General features: G+C 36.5%; 1 protein-coding gene across 2 annotated transcripts in view; it reads left to right on the top strand.

Moving 5' to 3' along the window:
• Nucleotides 1–20,422, top strand: part of LOC130246782 (solute carrier family 66 member 2) — a 53,285-nt gene that overhangs the window by 22,756 nt on the left and 10,107 nt on the right. For both annotated transcript variants that reach the window (XM_056479917.1, XM_056479918.1), the window contains one exon: nt 5,139–5,355. In XM_056479917.1, coding sequence (XP_056335892.1) covers nt 5,139–5,355 — 217 coding nt within the window. The remainder of the gene's footprint in view (nt 1–5,138; nt 5,356–20,422) is intronic.

Here is a 20,422-nt window from a genome sequence, read left to right as displayed (position 1 = left end):
GGGGTCTGTAATGATGACAATTTTTTTAATAATAGTCTTGTGTGTTTTAGTGCTGCCACTAAAACTAGGAATGTCCCGATCAATTTTTTTTGTCCTCGTGTCCGAGTCCAAGTCATTTGATTTTGATACCGAAACCTGATCTGATACTTTTATAATACATAAAAAAGAATAAAGAAGAGCGAAGAAGCAGATCCAAGATGTTCCTTGTTTTAATTAATTGACCTTAATTTTAACATTCCACAACTCCGAGCACTTCTGTTAGGTATTTATTCATTCATTCTCTTTTGTTTACCCACTGCGCCACTGTGTCACCCAGCCATATTTTTTTGGTGCATAAAAAACAAGCATGACAACAATGTAAACAAAATAATAAATGAATACAATTTATTATCAACAGCACTTTGTTCTACTGGTAAAGTTTTATCAACCTTAAACATCAGGAATAAAAACACTTGAAACAGAGCGGAGGTACTTCTTTGTGGTCTTATTGCTTCTAAACATGACTTAAAGTAGTGTGTGTGTGTGTGTGTGATCAAAAGTGACAGTGTTTATTTTGCTAGCACACAGTTGTATTCTTTTGGGGAACAATTAATCTGAGCAAGTTTATTCAATGGAAAAAAAAGGATTTGTTTTGGTAATCAAAGCATCCTTGCGCCATATTTGCCCCAGGACAATAATAGCAAGTACATAAAGTAATTCCTGTAATGTAATGGGAACATTTGTACAAAGTAACATTTATTTTTAGCTACAACGAGAAAGTGAATGGTTTATGAATGTATACAAAATTCTTTTTCAGTGTGAAAAGAAAAGATTTTCGAATAAATTTGGATTAATGCACATGCATATTACCGCAGGCTCAGTGTTTAATCTCCTTATCAAATCCTATATGCAAAACATGATGGAACTAGAAATACACTGCTGATGTAGTTATGCAACTTATAGCAGGTTCATGATCAAAACTGCGTGCATTTTACAGAAAACCTCGGTTTGGTTATGCCTTAGGCCTGTGCGTATAGATTTGGTTCGTGGTATAGATGCACATAATTAAACATTCAAACATAACAAAAAAATCTCATGCTAAAAGCTTCATGCTAAGCTATTTCAAACAGCAATATTTTACAATTAATGTCATTTAATAATTCAAAAACTAACCAGTTGAAGATGTTATTTTAGAAAATAAAAGGACTCTTTACAGTAGGTAATGCTACTCTATATACAGTAATTAAGCTGTTTTAAAGAGGTATACATGACTGTCTTTTGGTTACATAACATATCTTAACTGCACTGTAGAATATTATATGATCAATTAGTCCTGACATCATATGTTTTTAGGTCATTGTAACTTAGAAAATAAGTTAGAACATGAATACTTAAAGTTACGCAAGCGGTTTTAAGTTCAACGTAAAACCGTTCAACGTGAACGTAATATAAGTTCAACGTACTCATAAGGTTTGATTCAGCTTAAAAATTTAGGGCAACCAGGATTTTTTTACAGTGTGGTGAGACAGTAATATTGTAGTCACTTTTTATTTATTCCAGATCTCTAAATAAGCCAAGCCAATGTTGATTCAGGTTTTATTACAGACTCTTTGCTTTTTTGCATATAGTCTCTTCTCTGTTTGTAGTTTCTTTCGTTTTACAATCAATGATTAACAATAAGCACTAAAAGTCAGACTATTTTGCTCTGTGACATTTTTTATATACACATACATTCAGCGCTTACAAATTCATTATACCACTGTTGGCAGCGCAGTGGGTAGCACAATCGCCTCACAGCATGAAGGTCAGTTGGCATTTCTGTGTGGAGTGTGCATGTTTTCCTCGTGTTCGTGCGGAAAAATGGTGTGAAAACCCATGCGAACACAAGGAGAACATGCAAACTGCGCCACTGCAGCAGCCCAATAGTAAAATTGAAAAGTATGGATTTTTTTTTGCTTTAAAAATACTGGTGTGATTTTAAACAGCATACACATTTTGGTGGATTAACTATTACAGTAGCAAATTATTTTAGTAATGAATACTGTTAGTTTAGTTGTGGCACTTGCATTATACTCTTATATTAGTAAGAGTGTGTTTCAGGAAAAGACAAAAACACAAAGATGGATTTGGAGTTTAATTGAAGTTATAATACATGCTATGAGTGTAGTTGATGGAATGATTGTCATTTTGTTAACATTTGGTTGCAAGTAAAATTTTGGCATTTCAGTTGCAAGTTAAATATTTTAACCGACATCCATGATTTCATTCAAGTTGTGCTAATAAATCCCCTGAAATGTTCTTTTTAGAGTGGTAAGAATTATTATTTTTTTGGTGCAGATTTACATGCATGATAAAAATCGATGCAAAATTGTCACCTCGAGGGACTTCTGTTGGCAAAGAACTTACCCCCTGCCGATTTCTCATCGACTTTGTCTATTGAAGATTGGCACATGAATTCATCCAGTCTGATCAATAGGAAGCTGCTTTTAGTCCTCTGTGTAGGTGGTGCTCTGTACATCATTACATTGTACTTGCACTTTAGGGCTAGTGGTTTGTCTAAACTTTGTTTCAAAAAGATTTCAGCAAATGCTGCTTGCTTAGTAATTGAATAAACAGAGATTGCAGATTGAGATTGAGGGCAGAGATGTGATACGCTTTACCCAAACAAACAGATTTCCCAAACACTTGTTCCTAATCTGTGCCACCCCCTCTTCATGGTGTTTTGTGTGCACAGCTGGCATCCAAAGAGATGTGCAACCAAGCAGTGAATTGCTGGAATCATGTTTTCCAAATCCACCCCTACAGTTATTTACTAAATATGTGTTGTTGTTATGGCTTCAGTCCAGTCCAGACCCTTCATAGCAGTGCCTCTGACTGGTCTTTTGAGTCCTTCTCTTTTCTTTCAGCTTTGTCCCATATGCCCTGGCATTTTCATGACACTCTTGATGTCACTGTGGTCCTCATGCTTTGGTTTTGGCCTCTGCTTGTACTTCGACATTTTCATTGCTGGTTTATGAGAGTAACCGATGTTGAAGCTCCCAGTGTGCTTTGATTAGATATGCTCTTCTCATCCACCAGTGGATGGCTGAGAGCTGACTTACAGGCTTATGAGTTCTCTGAGTTCAGCCTCCATCGATAGAAACGCCAAAATAATTGGTGAAAGTGGATTATTTTGGGCCAGAATCCAGTCAGACTCAACCCTGCTGAGTTCCCTTTGTGCTGGGAAGTGGATACTCATGAAAAAAAGCTCCTCTGTTACTTTTTAAGAGGGTCCTAGAACTGTTTTTACTTCAAAACCCAGATTTTATTCTGGATATCAAGTGGTCATCCAGCATAGATCCAAAAGACTGCAAAATGTTGATGATTTAATGCTCTTGGTCATCGATTTAGTGTACCAAACCCACTCGCAGAAATCAAAAAAGGTTTTTGAGAATAAGCAGAAATTGCACAACCTGTTCAGGACATAGACTGTAAAAGATATGGATGTAGTATCTGTGACATCACCCATAGGTTTCTGAAGAGTACAAATGAAGCTACAATTGGGCGTGGCCAACAGTTTCCATTTTTGTTTTCGCGTCTTGCCCCGACCCAAAAAATTCAACAAGGCATAGCGTGAGCAGAACTAAAGATGCCTGCTAGCATTTTGCTTAGACGGCTTTTCTTATAGAGAAACACTTAACACTTCATTAACTTCAACTCATATGTTTTCTGACCACTTGTGCTTGGTTGTACACTATATCAATAAAGTGTTTAGTCTTTTAAAAACACTGTTGTAATACATTGAGCCACTAAGCTTTGTTCTTATGATGTCTTTCTCCAGGAGGAAAACCCGAATTTCTTCCAAATACTTCAAATATAGTCTGTGTTAGTAAATGCAAGGTTATTTATGAAATCCAGACATAATACTGTATGACAACGTTTCAGATGACTGTTCTATAGCCTACAGCTAATTAATCTGTAAACGAAACAGATGAGTTTTTAAAAAAGTTCACCCCCTCACAGCTGTCATGAAATGTAATATTAGCTATAAACACCAAAATTGTTTTTAGTACCAGGCTGTAAACTCCTTGTTTTCTGCTGTAAAGTTGGCCATTTTAACCTTGGGGTCAATACAAATGTACTCTATTATGGAGCCAGGCATAGTGGAATTTCGATAAATTGCAGTTTCAGTTACTTCCGTATTAGCTTCAAGAGGGAGAACGAGATGTTGCTGCTTGGTTCAGAATGACATCTATCTTCAATACCATTCAATTATAGTGTTTGTTTAAAAGAAATGTATAGTTATAATCTGCAATAATGGATTAAACTCTAAAATGTGACCAAAAAGGTTTCAATTAAATAAAAAATAAATAAATTAACATTGATATTAACAAATCAGCATGTTAGAATGATTTCTGAAGAATTACCCGACATTATAAGTCTACATGAAACTGAATTCGCTTCAGTCTTTTATTTCAGAATGATGATGTATTTCCAACTTGGAAATATTGTATTGTGGGTGGAGTTTTAATTTTGTGCTCCTCCATTCATCTCGCACTTGCAGCAAACTAATGGTAAAAGGGGTGTGACTAAGCATTTTGGACAAGCAATCAAACTGATGGTAATAGAGAAGGTCTGCTATTGCAGAGCAGAAGCAAATGGATAGAATTTGGTTTAAAAGTGATTTTTTTTTTTCAGTATGCATTAATTGTTCACCTTAAGAAAGAAACATTGTATGGATACAATTTTGATTTTTATGTGGACTTTAAATACTGAAGTAATGGCTGCCGAATATTTGGTTTTACCAAATGTGCAATGTAATGTGCAATGCAATGTAAATGTATGTGTGTTTTATATATATGTGTGTGCCTTGGTAAGCATGAGACATCTTTCCGAAAATCTGATAATTTGTACAAAGTGCAAATGTGTATAAGGTTGTGTAATTACGTACCTATTTGTTTGTAATTTGTGTATTTTCCTCCAGTAATCCTTTCAATACAGCTACAAAGCACTGTCTTCTAGGATGTCTGATCTGTTATTAATTATGTATGTGACACTGATTCATCCCTCATTCCATACTAATATACCATTGAGCATGATTCATGCATCCTCATTGATTCCTTTTTACAAGTATGAAGATATATTACTTTTAATACTTACTCTTTCTTCTTGATTTGCAGACTTTGACTGGAATTACTTCTGGTCTTGGAGTCGTTTTGTGGATTACCTGCAGTGTGTACTGGCATTCACGGTGCTGGCCGCCTACGTGACGTATCTGCTGCTGGACTCTGTTCTGTTCGTAGAGAGCCTGGGTTTCCTGGCTGTATTTACTGAGGCCATGCTGGGAACACCACAACTCTACTGCAACTACCAGAACAAATCTACTGAAGGCATGAGGTTTGTACTGGTAATGTTCTTACTCTAAGCATGGTTTATACGGGTGCTGAAAATGCTTTCACTTTAATTTAGTGTTTTTAAGATTTTAAATATTTTGAAATCTTGTACAAAGTTTTTGAAACTGCTTGAAAGTGTAATTATGTTGCTTTCATAATAGTTTACATTATTAAATAGTTATAAATAATGAACTTTTAAAATTAAATATAATTTTTATCTTGAACTGAACTGCAGCAGTGCAGCTGGGGGCAGGTGTGCGCGTGATGATTGACAGGTCACTGAGCCAGTGACAGCAAAGAGAGTGCAATAACTCAACAGCCGACCAATAGAGAAAAATCATGCAGCCATTAGCTAAATTCTCTGTCAGTCAAACTACTGGAAGTAGGAAATAACTTCTGTGACTGATTTAGAGCAATGACTGAGTGACAGCATATGCAGAAGTCAAAACACACGACTGCTTTGTTTAGATTTTAGTAACTATAACTTTTTATTCAGTTTGTGGTCTCATTTTATCTGTAACACTGTAAGCTGTGACATCGACTTGCCTTTTACTGTAAAGACGTTGTTTTCGCATGTAAGTACCATGGTAAAGCGATGTAAACAATAGGTCTCCGGCAGAAACGGTGACAAACAATTGAATAACCATCCATAATTCAACACTATTGTGTTGGTGGACTAAATGTGCTTGATCGGATATTTTTCTGTGGACTCTTACCTTTTAAAATAAACCGTGATGTACAGCAATAAATGCGTGTGTGTCTTGTTATTACGATGATATAATGTCCATATCTAATAAGCGTCTTCTGTACCACTGTTACACAAATTTAGCAAATACATTCTTTATAAACTTCCCATTGAAAAAACAACTAGCTGCAATGGCCTCTTGAGGGTTGTAGCTTTAAACTGATGTACAGTTTGTCAAGATTACTCATGTTCTTTTTGATGTGATCTATTCATAAACATTGACATGTGGAAAAACAGCACCCCAGTGCTGGCTAAGAGTTTAGGGAGGGTGGTGGGTAGGTCAGACGATATCAAGCTGATATATTATGCATGACGACAAGCGGACCGGCTTTTCTCAATGAAGCATGTGAGAAGCACATTGAGATGGGCAGAAATGTAAACAGCGGCCTTGAGTAATGCCCGTATGAGAAAAACATGTCCAATAGCATTCTGTATTTGACATTGTCAAAAATGTACACGATGGCCTATAGTGGATTTGTGAAAACAAAAACTGCAAGAAGGTGCGGCACGGTGGCACAGTGGGTGGCGCTGTCGTCTTACACAGCAAGAATGTTGCTGGTTAGAGCCTCGGCTGGGCCAGTTGGCATTTCTGTGTGGAGTTTTCATGTTCTTCACGTGTTCGCGTGGGTTTTCTCCATATGCTCCGGTTTCTCCCACATTCCAAACACATGCGCTATAGGTGAATTGGGTAAGCTAAATTGTCTGTAGTATATGTGTGTAAACGAGTGTATGGGTTTTTCCCAGTGATGGGTTGCAGCTGGAAGGGCATCCACTGCGTAAAACATATGCTGGATAAGTTGGTGGTTCACTCCGCTGTGGTGACCCCTGATTAATAAAGGGACTAAGCCAAAAATAAAATGAATGAATGAAAACTGCAAGAATATGTAGTCCAGGGAGAACATTTCTCGGTTCTCAAAAATGTACCCCTGGGAACATATATCCAATGAGCCTGGGTTAAAAATTCCTTTTACCCCATCGTTTGTACTGTGGTCCCCAAAAAATCTTAATTTGAGAGGCTTTCTGGCACTTCCCCTTAAGGGGGTCGCACACCAGGTGTGCCGCGACATCCAGTACCACATATTTTAGAATAAGGGGGGTAAGGGGAGTGGAAGGGCTAAGTTGTAGAAATGGGATTGGGTTACACAAAACTTACACAGACAAGCTGTTACATACTCTGTACAATAAAAAAAATTACCTCATAACTTAAATATTCTAACTTGGTCCTATGGTGAAATGGCAGACTTCTTTCTGGTGAAGCATGTGGGACTTCTCCATTTAGGAGGAAATTGAAATAAAGTTTCTTGAAACAAACATTACTTGAATTATGTTATGATAACTTTGACATTTTTACATTCGCTCAGTCTGTTACCAGTGAGCGAGGACAGAAGCCTCCGCTGTTTTAGTGCATGAACAGAGGATCATGGGAAGTGATACGTGGCAGAACAGTCACACCTTCAAATCTGCTGGTCAGACTTCCTGCTCAACTGGTTTATAAAACACTTTTGCTAAGCTACGGGAATCAAATATAGTCTTACATTTACGTTAACTGGTTTAGTGGATCTTTTCAAATGTATTTATGTTTCTGTTCTTGTGCTTTCTATTCGATTGCACAGCACAATTTAGTAAATGAGCTACAGTGGTCGAAACTGAACTCAAAACAAATGAATCAGACCAAAATAGTAATTAGGTAATGTTTCATGGTGACTGTTAGTTGTATAAGATGCATTGTATGTGTGTGAGAGGCGTAATATCTTGCATAACCTTTTGAGAGCTGGTGTGTGTGTGTGTGTTTGCTGTAAAAACACATCCTGTCATTGTGACTTAGTGTTTTTGGTAGTCTCTCATGCTGAGATGCCATCCTCTTCTCTGTTTTCCAGCATTTGTGCTGTGTGTGTGTGTATGTATGTGTGTGTGTGTGTGTGTGCGCGTGTCCATTCACCCGCACAGATTTGATGGCACAAGCAGGGAGCCACCACTGGCAACATGCCAGTCTGATGGGATAAGGGTTGCTGCCTTCTCGCTCTTTGTGCATGTCTGTGTGTGTGTTTAAACATCTGTGCTTATAGAGCCTGTATTGCTGTATATCTGTAAATCTGTGTATATGCAAACAGGGTTATTTGCATATGCTTATGTTTATGTATTTTTTTTAATTGAATTCTCGTCTGTTTTTGGGTATAGGGAATATAAAATAGGAAGGATATTTAAATATACATAAACAATTCCACAGTTTGTCTCTTAGATGGTCTCACATGCTGAATAAAAATGGCCTTTTAAAAAAATAAAATCAGTAAATAAATGTAGTGTTTGAAATATTATTACAGTTATAAATATATTTGTTCCTGTGATTTCAAAGCTGAATTTTCAGCATCATTACTCTAAACTTCAGTATCACATTGTTATGTGATGGACGCTGACAACGGAGTTAAGGATCCAAAAAATAATAGGATAGAAAAAAAATTATAAGCGAAATAAAATTTGTGTGATGAAAGACAATGACGAGGCTCATATGTTGACTTTTTGTAAAGTATAGGCTACTATAGCAAATAACAATTTTGTTGTTTACATATGATATTGCGTTAATTTGCATACATGTTTTATAATTTGTAAAATGAAAGCCTGTTTGGTGCAACGTTATCATTATGCAAAAAAATCAAGAACATTTTTGGATTTGTTTGATTCATAGATTAGGTAGGCTATTTTAAAAATGGATATTTTATAAGAACTATTAATAACTGTAATTTTCCACATGGAAAAATGGTTGGTTTGCTGCTTGTACACTAAATAATCAATAGCCTATTTGTTGAGTTTATGATGTAGATCCAAGACAGAGGCTGTCAGCATCAGCGCTAGTTTGGAATCAACTCATCTGTGTCAAACTGTGACCAGCAATATCCTACTTTCATCTTGCTTCTTGAAAGTAGGATATTTAAAAACATCTGTAGGCACGTGTGGTTGCACGTGTTACCATACCACCAGTTAACAAATATGTTGCACATCAGGGGCCGATCACACTGAACGCGCCTTTCCATTCCAAAAGTGTGAGGTATACCACACTGTGTTTTTGTTGACTAGAAAAAATGAAGCAAAAAGATATTAAATATTGTAATATTTAATTATTTTGTGATATTCAAGATTTGTAAAGTAATACAGCTCTGGATAACTAGAAGCAGCTACCACTAGTCTCTCCTCCATCTTCAAAAGTCTTCGTAGTTGTCTTGACAATACAAACACTGCTGTCACCTCAATGGAAACCCTGCCTCTGCTTTCATCTGAACGCAAAAAAAAAAAGATTTCGTTGTGATTGGCCCCTTATGCTGCTAAACTTAAAAAATATATAAAATAAAAAAATTTAATCAGTTAACTGAGACCATTAATTTTCACCCTTTCGGTTAACGGTGAATCAATTATTTGAGCATCCCTAAAGGCAAAGCAAGGGAAACGCATCGTAAAGTTCACCAAATAGTTTACAAGACTCTGCCCAGATGACTGTCTGTGTGCTGTACATAGTCCATGAATCAGTCCATGAAAGGCTTCAGCTGTGCGTGTTTGTAATAAGTGGAAAACAGGTGTGTGCGAGGTGCATGCTGGGAGTTGCAGTTCTTTAGTGTGATGTGTGTGAAGTTCTCCATCGATCCGCAAGGATTAGATCGCTGGAGATAGTGACACACATGGTCATTTTAGAAATCATTTTAACTTACTGATTTGAAACATTTCTTATTATCATCAGTGTTGGAAACTATTATGCGGATCAGTATATTTGTGTAACATATAATACATTTGTATTTGTCGGATTCATTTATTAATAGAAGAATGTTTTTTATTTGGACCAATTGGCATTTCTGTGTGGAATTTGTTCTCCCCATGGTTACGAGGGTTTCCTCTGAGTGCTCCCGTTTCCCTCAAAGTCCATAGACATGCGCTATAGGTGAATTGAATAAACGAAATTAGCTGTTGTGTGTTTGAATGCAAGAGCGTATGGGTGTTTCCCAGTACTGCGTTGTGGCTGAAAAAAGGCATCCGCTGTGTAAAACATACAGCATGCTGGAATAGTTGATGCTTCATTCTGCCATGGCAACCTCTGAAATAGAGACCAAGCTGGAGGAAAATTGAATGAATGAATGAATGTTTTTAATGAAATTTTTACCTAAATAAATAGTATTAATAAAAAACAACAACTTGTGAATATTAAATATCTCCTTGGAAATGTTTCATTCTGATTGGCCAAAGTTATATCCTGCATTACGTTAGTTAAATGCCTCTCATATCACTTCACACTCTGTATCATCTTCTTACATGATTAAGTCATTTCAAACATCATAAAACCTAACATCATCATATAATAAAAGTATTTCATCACACCACATAATAAAATAATTCAAGCTTCTCAGTTGGGGTTTATAGATATCTACCTGTTGTATTATCTTGTCAGTGTTTATTTACCGACAATGATTTGCTGACTGCATATTTTTCTACTTAATGTTTGTTTTTCTTTACTAAATAAATATGTAGATTTACATGAAATATTGATCATCTTGCTTATGGTTTAGCACTAAGTTTGTAATATGAAATATGGCCCTGACAAGCATGGCAAATTCAGTATAATAACATATTCATTCTAAGTTACTTATTCTTCCAATATTATGATGTCATTCAATTCTACCAGTTTCTTTTACCAGTAACTGTTTCTGAGGTTTAAATGTTGTTTACAAACTGTATAGTTATTGTTTATTTCATCATAAACTGATGTTAAGATGTGACAAAATTTATCATGCGACATCACAGCCAAGGGTGAGGTTTCTTCAATCACTATTAAACAAATAATCACAATCAACTCAATCAGCAAAAATCATTTCAAGGCTTCAAAATCAAGCCTTCCTATAATTTAAATAGTAGAAAATTGTGCTCACAATAACCAAGGTTATGGATTCTATTCCCAGGGAAAGCAAGAACTGATAAAATCTGTACATTTTAATATAATGCAAATCACTTTATATTTAAATTTCTTCCAAATGCCTAAATGTAAATGTTTTTACATTTCGAAAACCTCTTGGATGGCCTGAGGGTGAACAAATGAACTTTTTTTGTCTGAACTTTCAGTTTTAAACCGTGAACAGTTGAGGTCCAAAACGTCCAGGGATGCAGCAGTTCACCCCAAAATGTTATTTGCTCATTATTTACTCACCCTCAAGTGTTTTCAAACCAGTTACAGCTTCTTTTTCTGTTGAAGACAAAATAAGATAATAACACGCACATAACCGGTAACAAGAACAATGGTGAATTACAGAGCCGTGTTTGTGCTTCAGGCTCTGCTAAATATTTTAGCACTACTGGGAAAAAAAACTGTCTAGACGACCAGCGGAGATGCATTAAAAGTTATATACATATCAGATATTTTTAGATATACGTGTGTTCGCCATTATTTTTATGTCTATATGCAGCACACTGGAGAATGATTTCATGTGCGCATGCTCAGTGCACTAAAAAAGTTGACTTAACTTAAAATTGTAAGGCAACTTGTGGCAGAGCTTGTTTTGAGTTGACTCGACTTTTAATCCAAGTACTGCACTTGACTCGATTTAAGTTCTACAAAAGCTGTGCAGTAAGTTGCCTTACAAGTTTAAGATGTCAACTTTTTGTCTTCTGTAAGTTTAGTGCATCCTGCGACTCAGTTTGTGTTTACAGCACATCATACAAATGGGGCATACATATTAAACTGTTTACACATTTTCCCATTTTTATGTTAACACATACATTACTTGAAATTTGTTTATGTACCAAAACATTTAGAATCCATGAAAGAATAAGAAAAAAACACAATCATTGCTGTGTTGACGCTTAGTCCCTTTATTAATCCTGGGTCGCCACAGCGGATTGAACCGCCAACTTATCCAGCACATGTTTTACGCAGCAGATGCCCTTCCAGCTGCAACTCATCTCTGGAAAACATCCATACACAGTCATTCACACATACACTACGGACAATTTAGCCCACCCAATTCACCTGTACCGCATGTCTTTGGACTGTGGGGGAAACCGGAGCACCCAGAGGAAACCCACGCAGGGAGAACATGCAAACTCCACACAGAAACGCCAACCAGCGACCTTCTTGCTGTGAGGCGACAGCACTACCTACTGCGCCACTGCGTTGCCACACACATAACTATAGACTGATTTCATGCGGCTGCCATTTTAAATGTGAAATCAAGGGTGCGGAATCGGATGGGAAGTTAAGGGAAATGGCGCTAGTTAGCCAACATTTTCTTTCCCAAGCACATGTTTTAGATGCCATTTATCAAACTCAAATTAATGAACTGATCCTTTCACTATATTAGACTTGGCACGATACTGAATTTCAGTACTGAAATTTTTTTAAAAGTGCAAAAAAAAGTACTTAGTGCAAACACTGACGAGCAATCAACTCGCGGCTTTAAAACACTCCAGTATCCCTGTATTTGTGTTGCACTCTGTGAAGTGCTGTGAACTGATGACCTTCAGGGCCAATCACAGTCATTTCTGTTGAGCACTGATAAATACTACGGCAAATCAGCAGCGCTCAGCAGCGCCAGGACAACACTATTACAGCAACAGGAGGTTGTTTTATCACTCACCAGGTTACACAGGGTGAAGCAGGGAAGCGTCCCCACGGTGTTTACCTGGTGCCATGAATTGAAGCCTAGGAGGACACTAAAACGTGTTACTCTTAAAGAGATTGTGAATTTGTTTGATGCCTAATATGCTTTTAATTGTTTAAATAAAATGTTATCTGTATGACATTAATAATAAACTAATGTTTTCACCATATCTGCATTTTGAAATCTGTTAGTTTGTAGTCCACACAGCATGTTGTTGCAATGTTTACAGTGCTGATCCTATACTTCAGGCTTTCTTCCCACCGCAGTCTTCGTTTTTTAAAATGGTGGCCGCATGAAATAAGTATATAGATCTTTAAACACGAGCATATTGGCAGCACAAAACATGCAACAGTCTAATAATTGATATAGTAATTTATTCATTTGTTTAATTTTAACATTAAACAATCATCCTTATTCAATTCCTTATCTTCCATATTCAGTTGTGACATGTATTTATTTTTTAATGAGTGAGCGAGTGTAAATTTATCTATTGCAACTGAAAATATTGCTGTGTCATAAATATGACATAATCAGGGGTTTCGTTCCAATGAAATAAAAAATCGAATAGCTGATGGCTGTTTATTTGGATGTTGTGTTTTTCGGAATCCGAATCGGTTTTATTACCAAGTGTGCTTACACGCACAAGGAATTTGTTTTGGCTACAGAGCCTTCCAGTGTACATAAAGTGACAAGTGAAAACACAAAATAAATATGCGAAAATACGACAGACATTAAACAGAGATGCAGTTAGTCAAAAAGCTCTGGATGTTGAATTGTATGTACAGATTTGTAAGAAAAATATAGAAGTTATAAGGTGCTGTGTACAAATGCGTATGGAGAAAGTATTGCACATGTCTATTGCACAGTAGGGGAATATTTAACTGTTCATGAGGTAGATGTCTTGAGGAAAGAAACTTTTCCTGTGTCTGGCTGTTTTTGTGCTCTGTAGCGCTGTCCAGACGGTAACAGTTCAAACGGGGAATGTGCTGGGTGTGAAGGGTCCACAGTGATTTTGCAAGCCCTTTTGCTCTCTCTGGAAGAGTACAGTTCTTGAAGTGTAGGAAGGGTAGTGCCAGTGATTCTTTCAGCAGTCCGGACTATTCGCTGAAGTCTACGGAGGTTGGTTTTGTCAGCTGAGCTGAACCAGACGGTGATTGAAGTTCAGAGGATGAATTGGATGACAGCTGAGTAGAACTGTACGAGCAGCTCCTGGGGCAGGTTGAACTTCCTCAGCTGACGAAGGAAGTACAGTCTCTGCTGGGCTTTCTTCACAATAGAGTCAATGTGAATGTCCCACTTCAGATCCTGAGAGATGGTGGTGCCCAGGAACCTGAATGACTCTACTGCAGCCACAGTGCTGTTCATGATGGTGAATGGGGGGAGTGCAGGGGGGTGTTCTCTTAAAATCCACTATCATCTCCATCATTTGTTCTAAAGTTTTCTACTATTCAGGCACTCTGTTCAGATCCAGGTTGTTTTAAAGTTGGCTACTATTTTTATCGTTTGCAGGTTATGGATAAAACATGGTAGTTCTAATAGTAAAATATGGTAGGTTTTTTACTGTTGTTCCCACCACTTTGGGAATTACTGGCCTTAATGATGACAGAATTTTAAAACATTGTGTGAACTATCCCTTTAAGGACATCTTTTATTGCTGACTTTTCTTTATTTTTTCCGCTTTATCTTGTTTCCATTCCCTGAATGTCACACAGAGCCCAAAATAATTTATGTGACACGCACTACAGTCATATCACATTCAGATCTGTGTGAACCAGCACAATCACAAATCATTTATCTTCTGGAGACAGCCTTGAATTACAGACTAAATTCTATTACGTTTTCTTTTCCCCCTTTTTTGTCACAACACTGATCAAAATGAATGGTAAAACCTTCCATCTTTATTGCCAGTTTTTTTTTTCCATTTAGCATTGTTGGTCATTCCAAACTGAGCGTTTCGTGTCAGTATTTTGTTGTCCATCAGTTAAATAATGAATCGCAATGGGAGGTAAAGTGCTGACTCCCACAGCTGGCCTTATAAGGTTCATCTCCTGGTAGTTGTAGTTGGCGAAACCCTCAGTGCCTTATTTAGTTGTGTGAATTGTATCACTGCCGCCCTGCAATTGCACCCAACTCTCATTTTATATGTGTTTACTGAGCCGCAAGCTGCTTTGTGTCTACAGGCTGCGGACAAAGCATTCATTAAGTTGAGCGTTTCTGTAGTTACGATGCTGGAGTGAAGTGTTGGATGAATCGAATGTTCCCACAAAAGGAAGTTGCCCAGTGTGCGTCTGTCAGGAGAAGCTGTGCAGGATAGCAGTGTGTTTGTTGACTGCTTTATGTCAAACACTCTGTTTCTCAGACTGTTTGTTGGTGGCGTTTTCATGCCACTGACATCTAACACATCCTCTCAGCTACAGACACTTACACAGCACTTTAGATTGCCTTCTGTTGTAAGTCCTGCTGCTGTCTTTGATTGTCCGCTGATATGGCCTTTATGGTGTTGTGGAATTCTCTTGGTCAGAATAAATTGCTCAGGAGAGGTTTTGAAGACGATAAGACTTTATTGATCATGCAGAGTTATGTCTGCAGAGGTAACTCATGATTGACTGCTGTGCACGGACATATGTGCAGTATGTCTAACGCTATCGACCGTATTCCATGCGTTGTTTTACCATATACAGCATGAATTATTGAAGGTTGATTATTTGTGGTCATGTATTTCTATCTGATGAACAGGCTTCTATGTTTGTCTTGTCTGTGTGTGTTTTAAATGGTTCGCTTCCCTCAGCAAACAGTCACTACATAGTCAGGAGATAATTGTAGAAAAGTTATCCCTTATGAAGGAGCGTAATTCTATATATTTACCGAATTAAACTACTCCACAAATAGCACATGACGTATATAGCAGTATTTAGCTTACCATCTTTTTATTTGACCTTATTTTGTATTTTGCGTTTGTGCGTTTTTATTATTAGTGTGTTGTTGTTTTTTCGCAGTTGCTGTTTTGGTTTATCTTTCCCTGTTCTTTGTCTTTTTTATTTAGCCTTTGAGTATTTTTGTGTTGTTTTATCTGATTAGATTTTCTTTGATTTTCGTTTTGTGTTTATTTCGTTCACAATGATAGTTTAGGTTTGGTTTGTTTTTGTGTTTGTTTGATTATGTTGGTTTATGGTTTTTGTTTGTTGCTTCAATAGGTTAGTTTTGTGATTTTTGTTTTGCAGCTTGTTTGGTTGTATTTGTTCTTGTGTAGTTCTGATTTAATGTTTTATTTTTATCTCAAACACAATGTGTTTTGTTGTTTATCTTTGTTTAGTTTCAGATTGGTTACGTTTTTTGTTTTAGTTATTTGCTTACTTTTAAGGAGAAGGGACTTTTTTTATTACTGTTCTTTATATGATTGTATTCATTTTTGTTTAGCTTGTTATTTATTGTAAATATACAATTTTAGACTTTAAAATGTATTAATAACACCCATAACACCAAAGCCTGACAGTTACAGTGTTCTTCGCTTGTGGGTTTCGCTAACCTTTTTAAACATTTCATACTTTATATTATTACTATTATTATTATTTACAGTATTGGTAATTTTACTCCATTACTTTCCTTCAACCTGCAGTCACTACTTTATTTTTTCTTGTCTATGGGGATTAGAAAAACCAGTCCTGTGATTCCAGTCAAATCACACATAGAAGTAAAAAGGTAAATCGCATCATAATGATCTACCTCAAGACATGGGTGCTTTATAGATGCAGCAAACTGTTTGGAAGCTTTAAAAGTATCCAAGAATATCCATAATCTTTACACGCATTGACCCAGAGACTGTTTAGAAGCATGTCGCTGAAGAGAAGAAGACTGATGTTTTACTGTATGATGAAATGGCCCTTACCACCCAGCAGGCACAAGACATCAACATGACTTCAGATTGACATTGTACCCCAGCATCATGGGAACGTTGCATTTTGTTTGGAAATGAATATCAGGTTGACGTCAGAACTGTCCAACTACCAACCTAAAAGTCCAACAACCAAAATGTCCAACAACCAACCTAAAAGCAACCAAATATCAACGTCTAATGATGTTACAGCTTGACGTTGTGTGGACGTTACCACTATGACATCTATCAGGGGTTAGATTTTGAATGCCATACCTGACGAATTAAGGCCAGTATTTGACGTCAATATGACGTTGGTTTAAGATGTTGGCTTGACGTTGGATTTTGGTCACTTTCTAACACAACATAAAATCAACCAAATATCAACATCATTTGACGTCGTCATTGAACATCAAAATAACGACCTTAGATGCTAACTAGACAATGAATTTTGGTCACCTGACATCACAATCTAACCTAATGTTAACGTTGTGACGTTGTGTGCCCACTGGGCAATAGCTAAATGCACTACAGAATGTTACGTTTACACACATCCACAAATTGCATGTAAATGCATCATCTTTTCAGAGTAATATTCACTACTTTTGAGCACTTTTTAAAAGATACTTTGAGTAATATTTACAACAGATACTTTTACTCTACTTGCACTACATTTTTAGGCAAGTAATGGTATTTTTACTTGAGTATGATTTTTCAGTACTTTGTCCACCACTGCTTGTAATGTGCAATTCCTTACCAGATAAATAAAATGCATTAAATTAATATTCAAAATACATTTTTAGTTATTTTATTATTTTAAAAGAGAGATATTTTGCAGTTGCAATAAGAGCTTTGAAACTATCATTGCTATATAGAGAGATATTTAGGCATAAAACTTAATGCAACATAATCATATTTGATTTTTCCTTTTGCAGAATTGCTTACACTTGTCTAAAATTTGAGCAATGCTTCATGCAAGTACTCTAAAAAAAAGTTCATAAAAATAGCATGTAAATAAGCTGAATTTAAACAAATTAAGTTGAACATTTACTAAATTTAATTTGATTGTTTAAATTCAGCCCTTATAAATTGTTTACAACACTTACCTTAAAAAGTGTCAGATCCTGTGTTCTGTTTGTTTTCACCATGTGACCCTCTCCATGTGCTGTTGTGTCTTGTCGTCACCCCTTGTCGTTCCTGGGTCTCCTGTATTATCGATGTTCTTTCAAGTGAGTGTCTTTGCCTTCCTGAGTGAGTCAGGACGTTACAAAAAGAAACTGAAATATTTTTTTCATTGTAGTAAAATTACCTGTACAGTATAAAACAAGCAACTCGCCCACAATAGAGGTGTTCAGGAAACATTTTGGGATGTACTTTGTATTTTTTTTTTTTTTTTCAAAGTGGGCTAAATGTACATATTTCACCTTTTAATGATGTAAGCGATTTGTGACCCCAGTCCTCTTCACAACTCACGCCTATTAAACTGTGCTGTTGGGCTTTATTGCTCTGTCACAGGGTCTGATGGCTGTGGTCTGCCGCCACTCACATTGCTCTTTCATCTCTATAGGATGTGGGCTCTAATAAGCTCTCAGAGTGGCCTTTTATCAGATCAGTTGATCAGTCCGGCTCTCAGTTCTGCTTTGGGCGAAACACAAGCCACATAAACAACAGAAAACAGTGTTTACCTCAGCTTTCTCACACCGCAACCACACCCGACTTCATTTCTTTTGGCCGAAAAAGCATTTGTTTGTCTTTGTGTTCTCTTGTTTTCTTTTCTTCAGCTTTTTGATCTGCTCTTCACACCCAACTGTTTATTCTACTCATGCTTTTGAGAGGGTACTTGAAAGACACAACAGAATAATCTCATTCGTCATGCTCCCAAAACAACATGTCCAGTGTCTGAATCACAACTTTCTGCTAGGTCAGTCTATACTGTGAGTTTAGATTGAGTTTGATTTAGGTTTTCAGACACTACTAAACTTCATAAATGGGTGAAAGATAAGAAAAAACAGTTCACTAATAGAAATGCCTTCCAGTATCTTATAGAAAACATAAACATTTAATAATTCAGTTCTTGCCAAACCAGTATTTCTTAATTATGACATCTTTTTTTGTATCTGAAACAGTTGTGGGTGATCATTTCTTCAGTTTAAATTACCTTTAAACTTTAAAGATCCAAGACATGTGAAGAGATGATGCCAATCATCGAAGACTTTGAGAACAACACATACACTTGATACACAAATACACTGCATTGAACATGTGCACATAGACATCAACTATATACTATATAACTGCAGGTAATAATGTTTATGTATAAATTTAACTGTTAAAAGCTAGTTACTACTTTATTAGTATCTAGTAAAGTTATGGTAATTAATAACTGTAACTTTTCTGATTTAGATTGTAAAGCAATAATGTGCACACTTTGTAAAGCTGCTTTGAAAATAATTATTGTAAAAAGTGCTATTAAAAAAAGCTTTATATTGGGAAATGCAAAGTATAGTAACCTGATTGGCATTTTTAAAAATAATATACTGTTAAAGAAGTAGGAAAGTGATTTGCCCCCTATTTTAGGCTTTTATAAAAATAAAAATAAAAACATAAATGAAATATTACCCAAATAAAACTTAAATAATATAAATTGATTATAAAAGAGAACACTACCTGATACAAGTCTTGTCGTCAATCCCAATTGTAAGAGCAACAAATAATAACATGACTTCTAGTTGATCATTTGGAAAAGTGTCAGACGGTAGATCTGTCCAATGAATCATCTGTTGATCTGCATCCCAGTCATCACAAAAACTGCAGAAGACCTATTGGAACCCGCATGGACCCAAGATTCTCACAGAAATCAGTCAAGTTTGGTGAAGGAAAAATCATGGTTTGGGGTTATATTGAGTATGGGGCCATGCGAGTGATCTGCAGAGTAGATGTCAACATCAACAGCCTGAGGGATCAAGACATTTTTGCTCCCCATTACATTACAAACCACAGGAGAGGGCGAATTATTCAGCAGGATAGCGCTCCTTCTCATACTTCAGCCTCCACATCAAAGTTCCTGAAAGCAAAGAAGGTCAACGTGCTCCAGGATTAGCAAGCCATGATCACCAGACATGAAGATTATCAAGCATGTCTGGGGTAAGATGGAGGAGGCATTGAAGATGAATCCTAAGAATCTGGATGAACTCTGAGAGTCCTGCAAGAATGCTTTCTTTGCCATTCAAAGTCAATGCAGAGATGTGTGGATGCAGTCCTTCAAGCTCATGGGAGTCTCCACTGCACCACTGGGAGTTTCCACTGCACCATGACTTTATATTCTATACTTTACGTACATTATATCTTTGAAGTGACAAGACTTGTGTCTAAACAAAGTCAGACTTTACTGTCCTAATTTTATAATTAAAAATCACAGCATGATCATGTTTTGTTTTGGTCACATAAGCATATTCTCAAGGCATTTGCCTTTCATATAAGCCACTTCTGATACCAAATGATCAACTAGAAGTCAAGTTATTGTTTGTTGTACCTAAAACTTGGATTAGCAACAAGACTTTTATCAGGTAGTGTACACGTATATATTCTGCAAAAATACATATTCTAATTTCAATATATAAAGATACCCACTTGTTAAGATATAACCTATGGAGTACTGTTTTCAGGTTCAAGCCACTACTCATTTAATTGAGTCGTTTTTGACCATTTTTTTCCATATCAAACATTGGAGGATTAAAAAGAATCTCTTACAAAGTCATGGTTTACACTGATGCTTCTGGACTTGCTGCATCATAAACATTAATATTTAACAAATAATAACAAT

This window comes from Danio aesculapii, chromosome 19, assembly GCF_903798145.1.
Source record: "Danio aesculapii chromosome 19, fDanAes4.1, whole genome shotgun sequence".
Classification (NCBI taxonomy): Eukaryota; Metazoa; Chordata; class Actinopteri; order Cypriniformes; family Danionidae; genus Danio; species Danio aesculapii.
The sequence above is the reverse complement of the archived record's forward strand: the minus strand, read 5'-3'. Positions and strand labels throughout refer to the sequence as shown.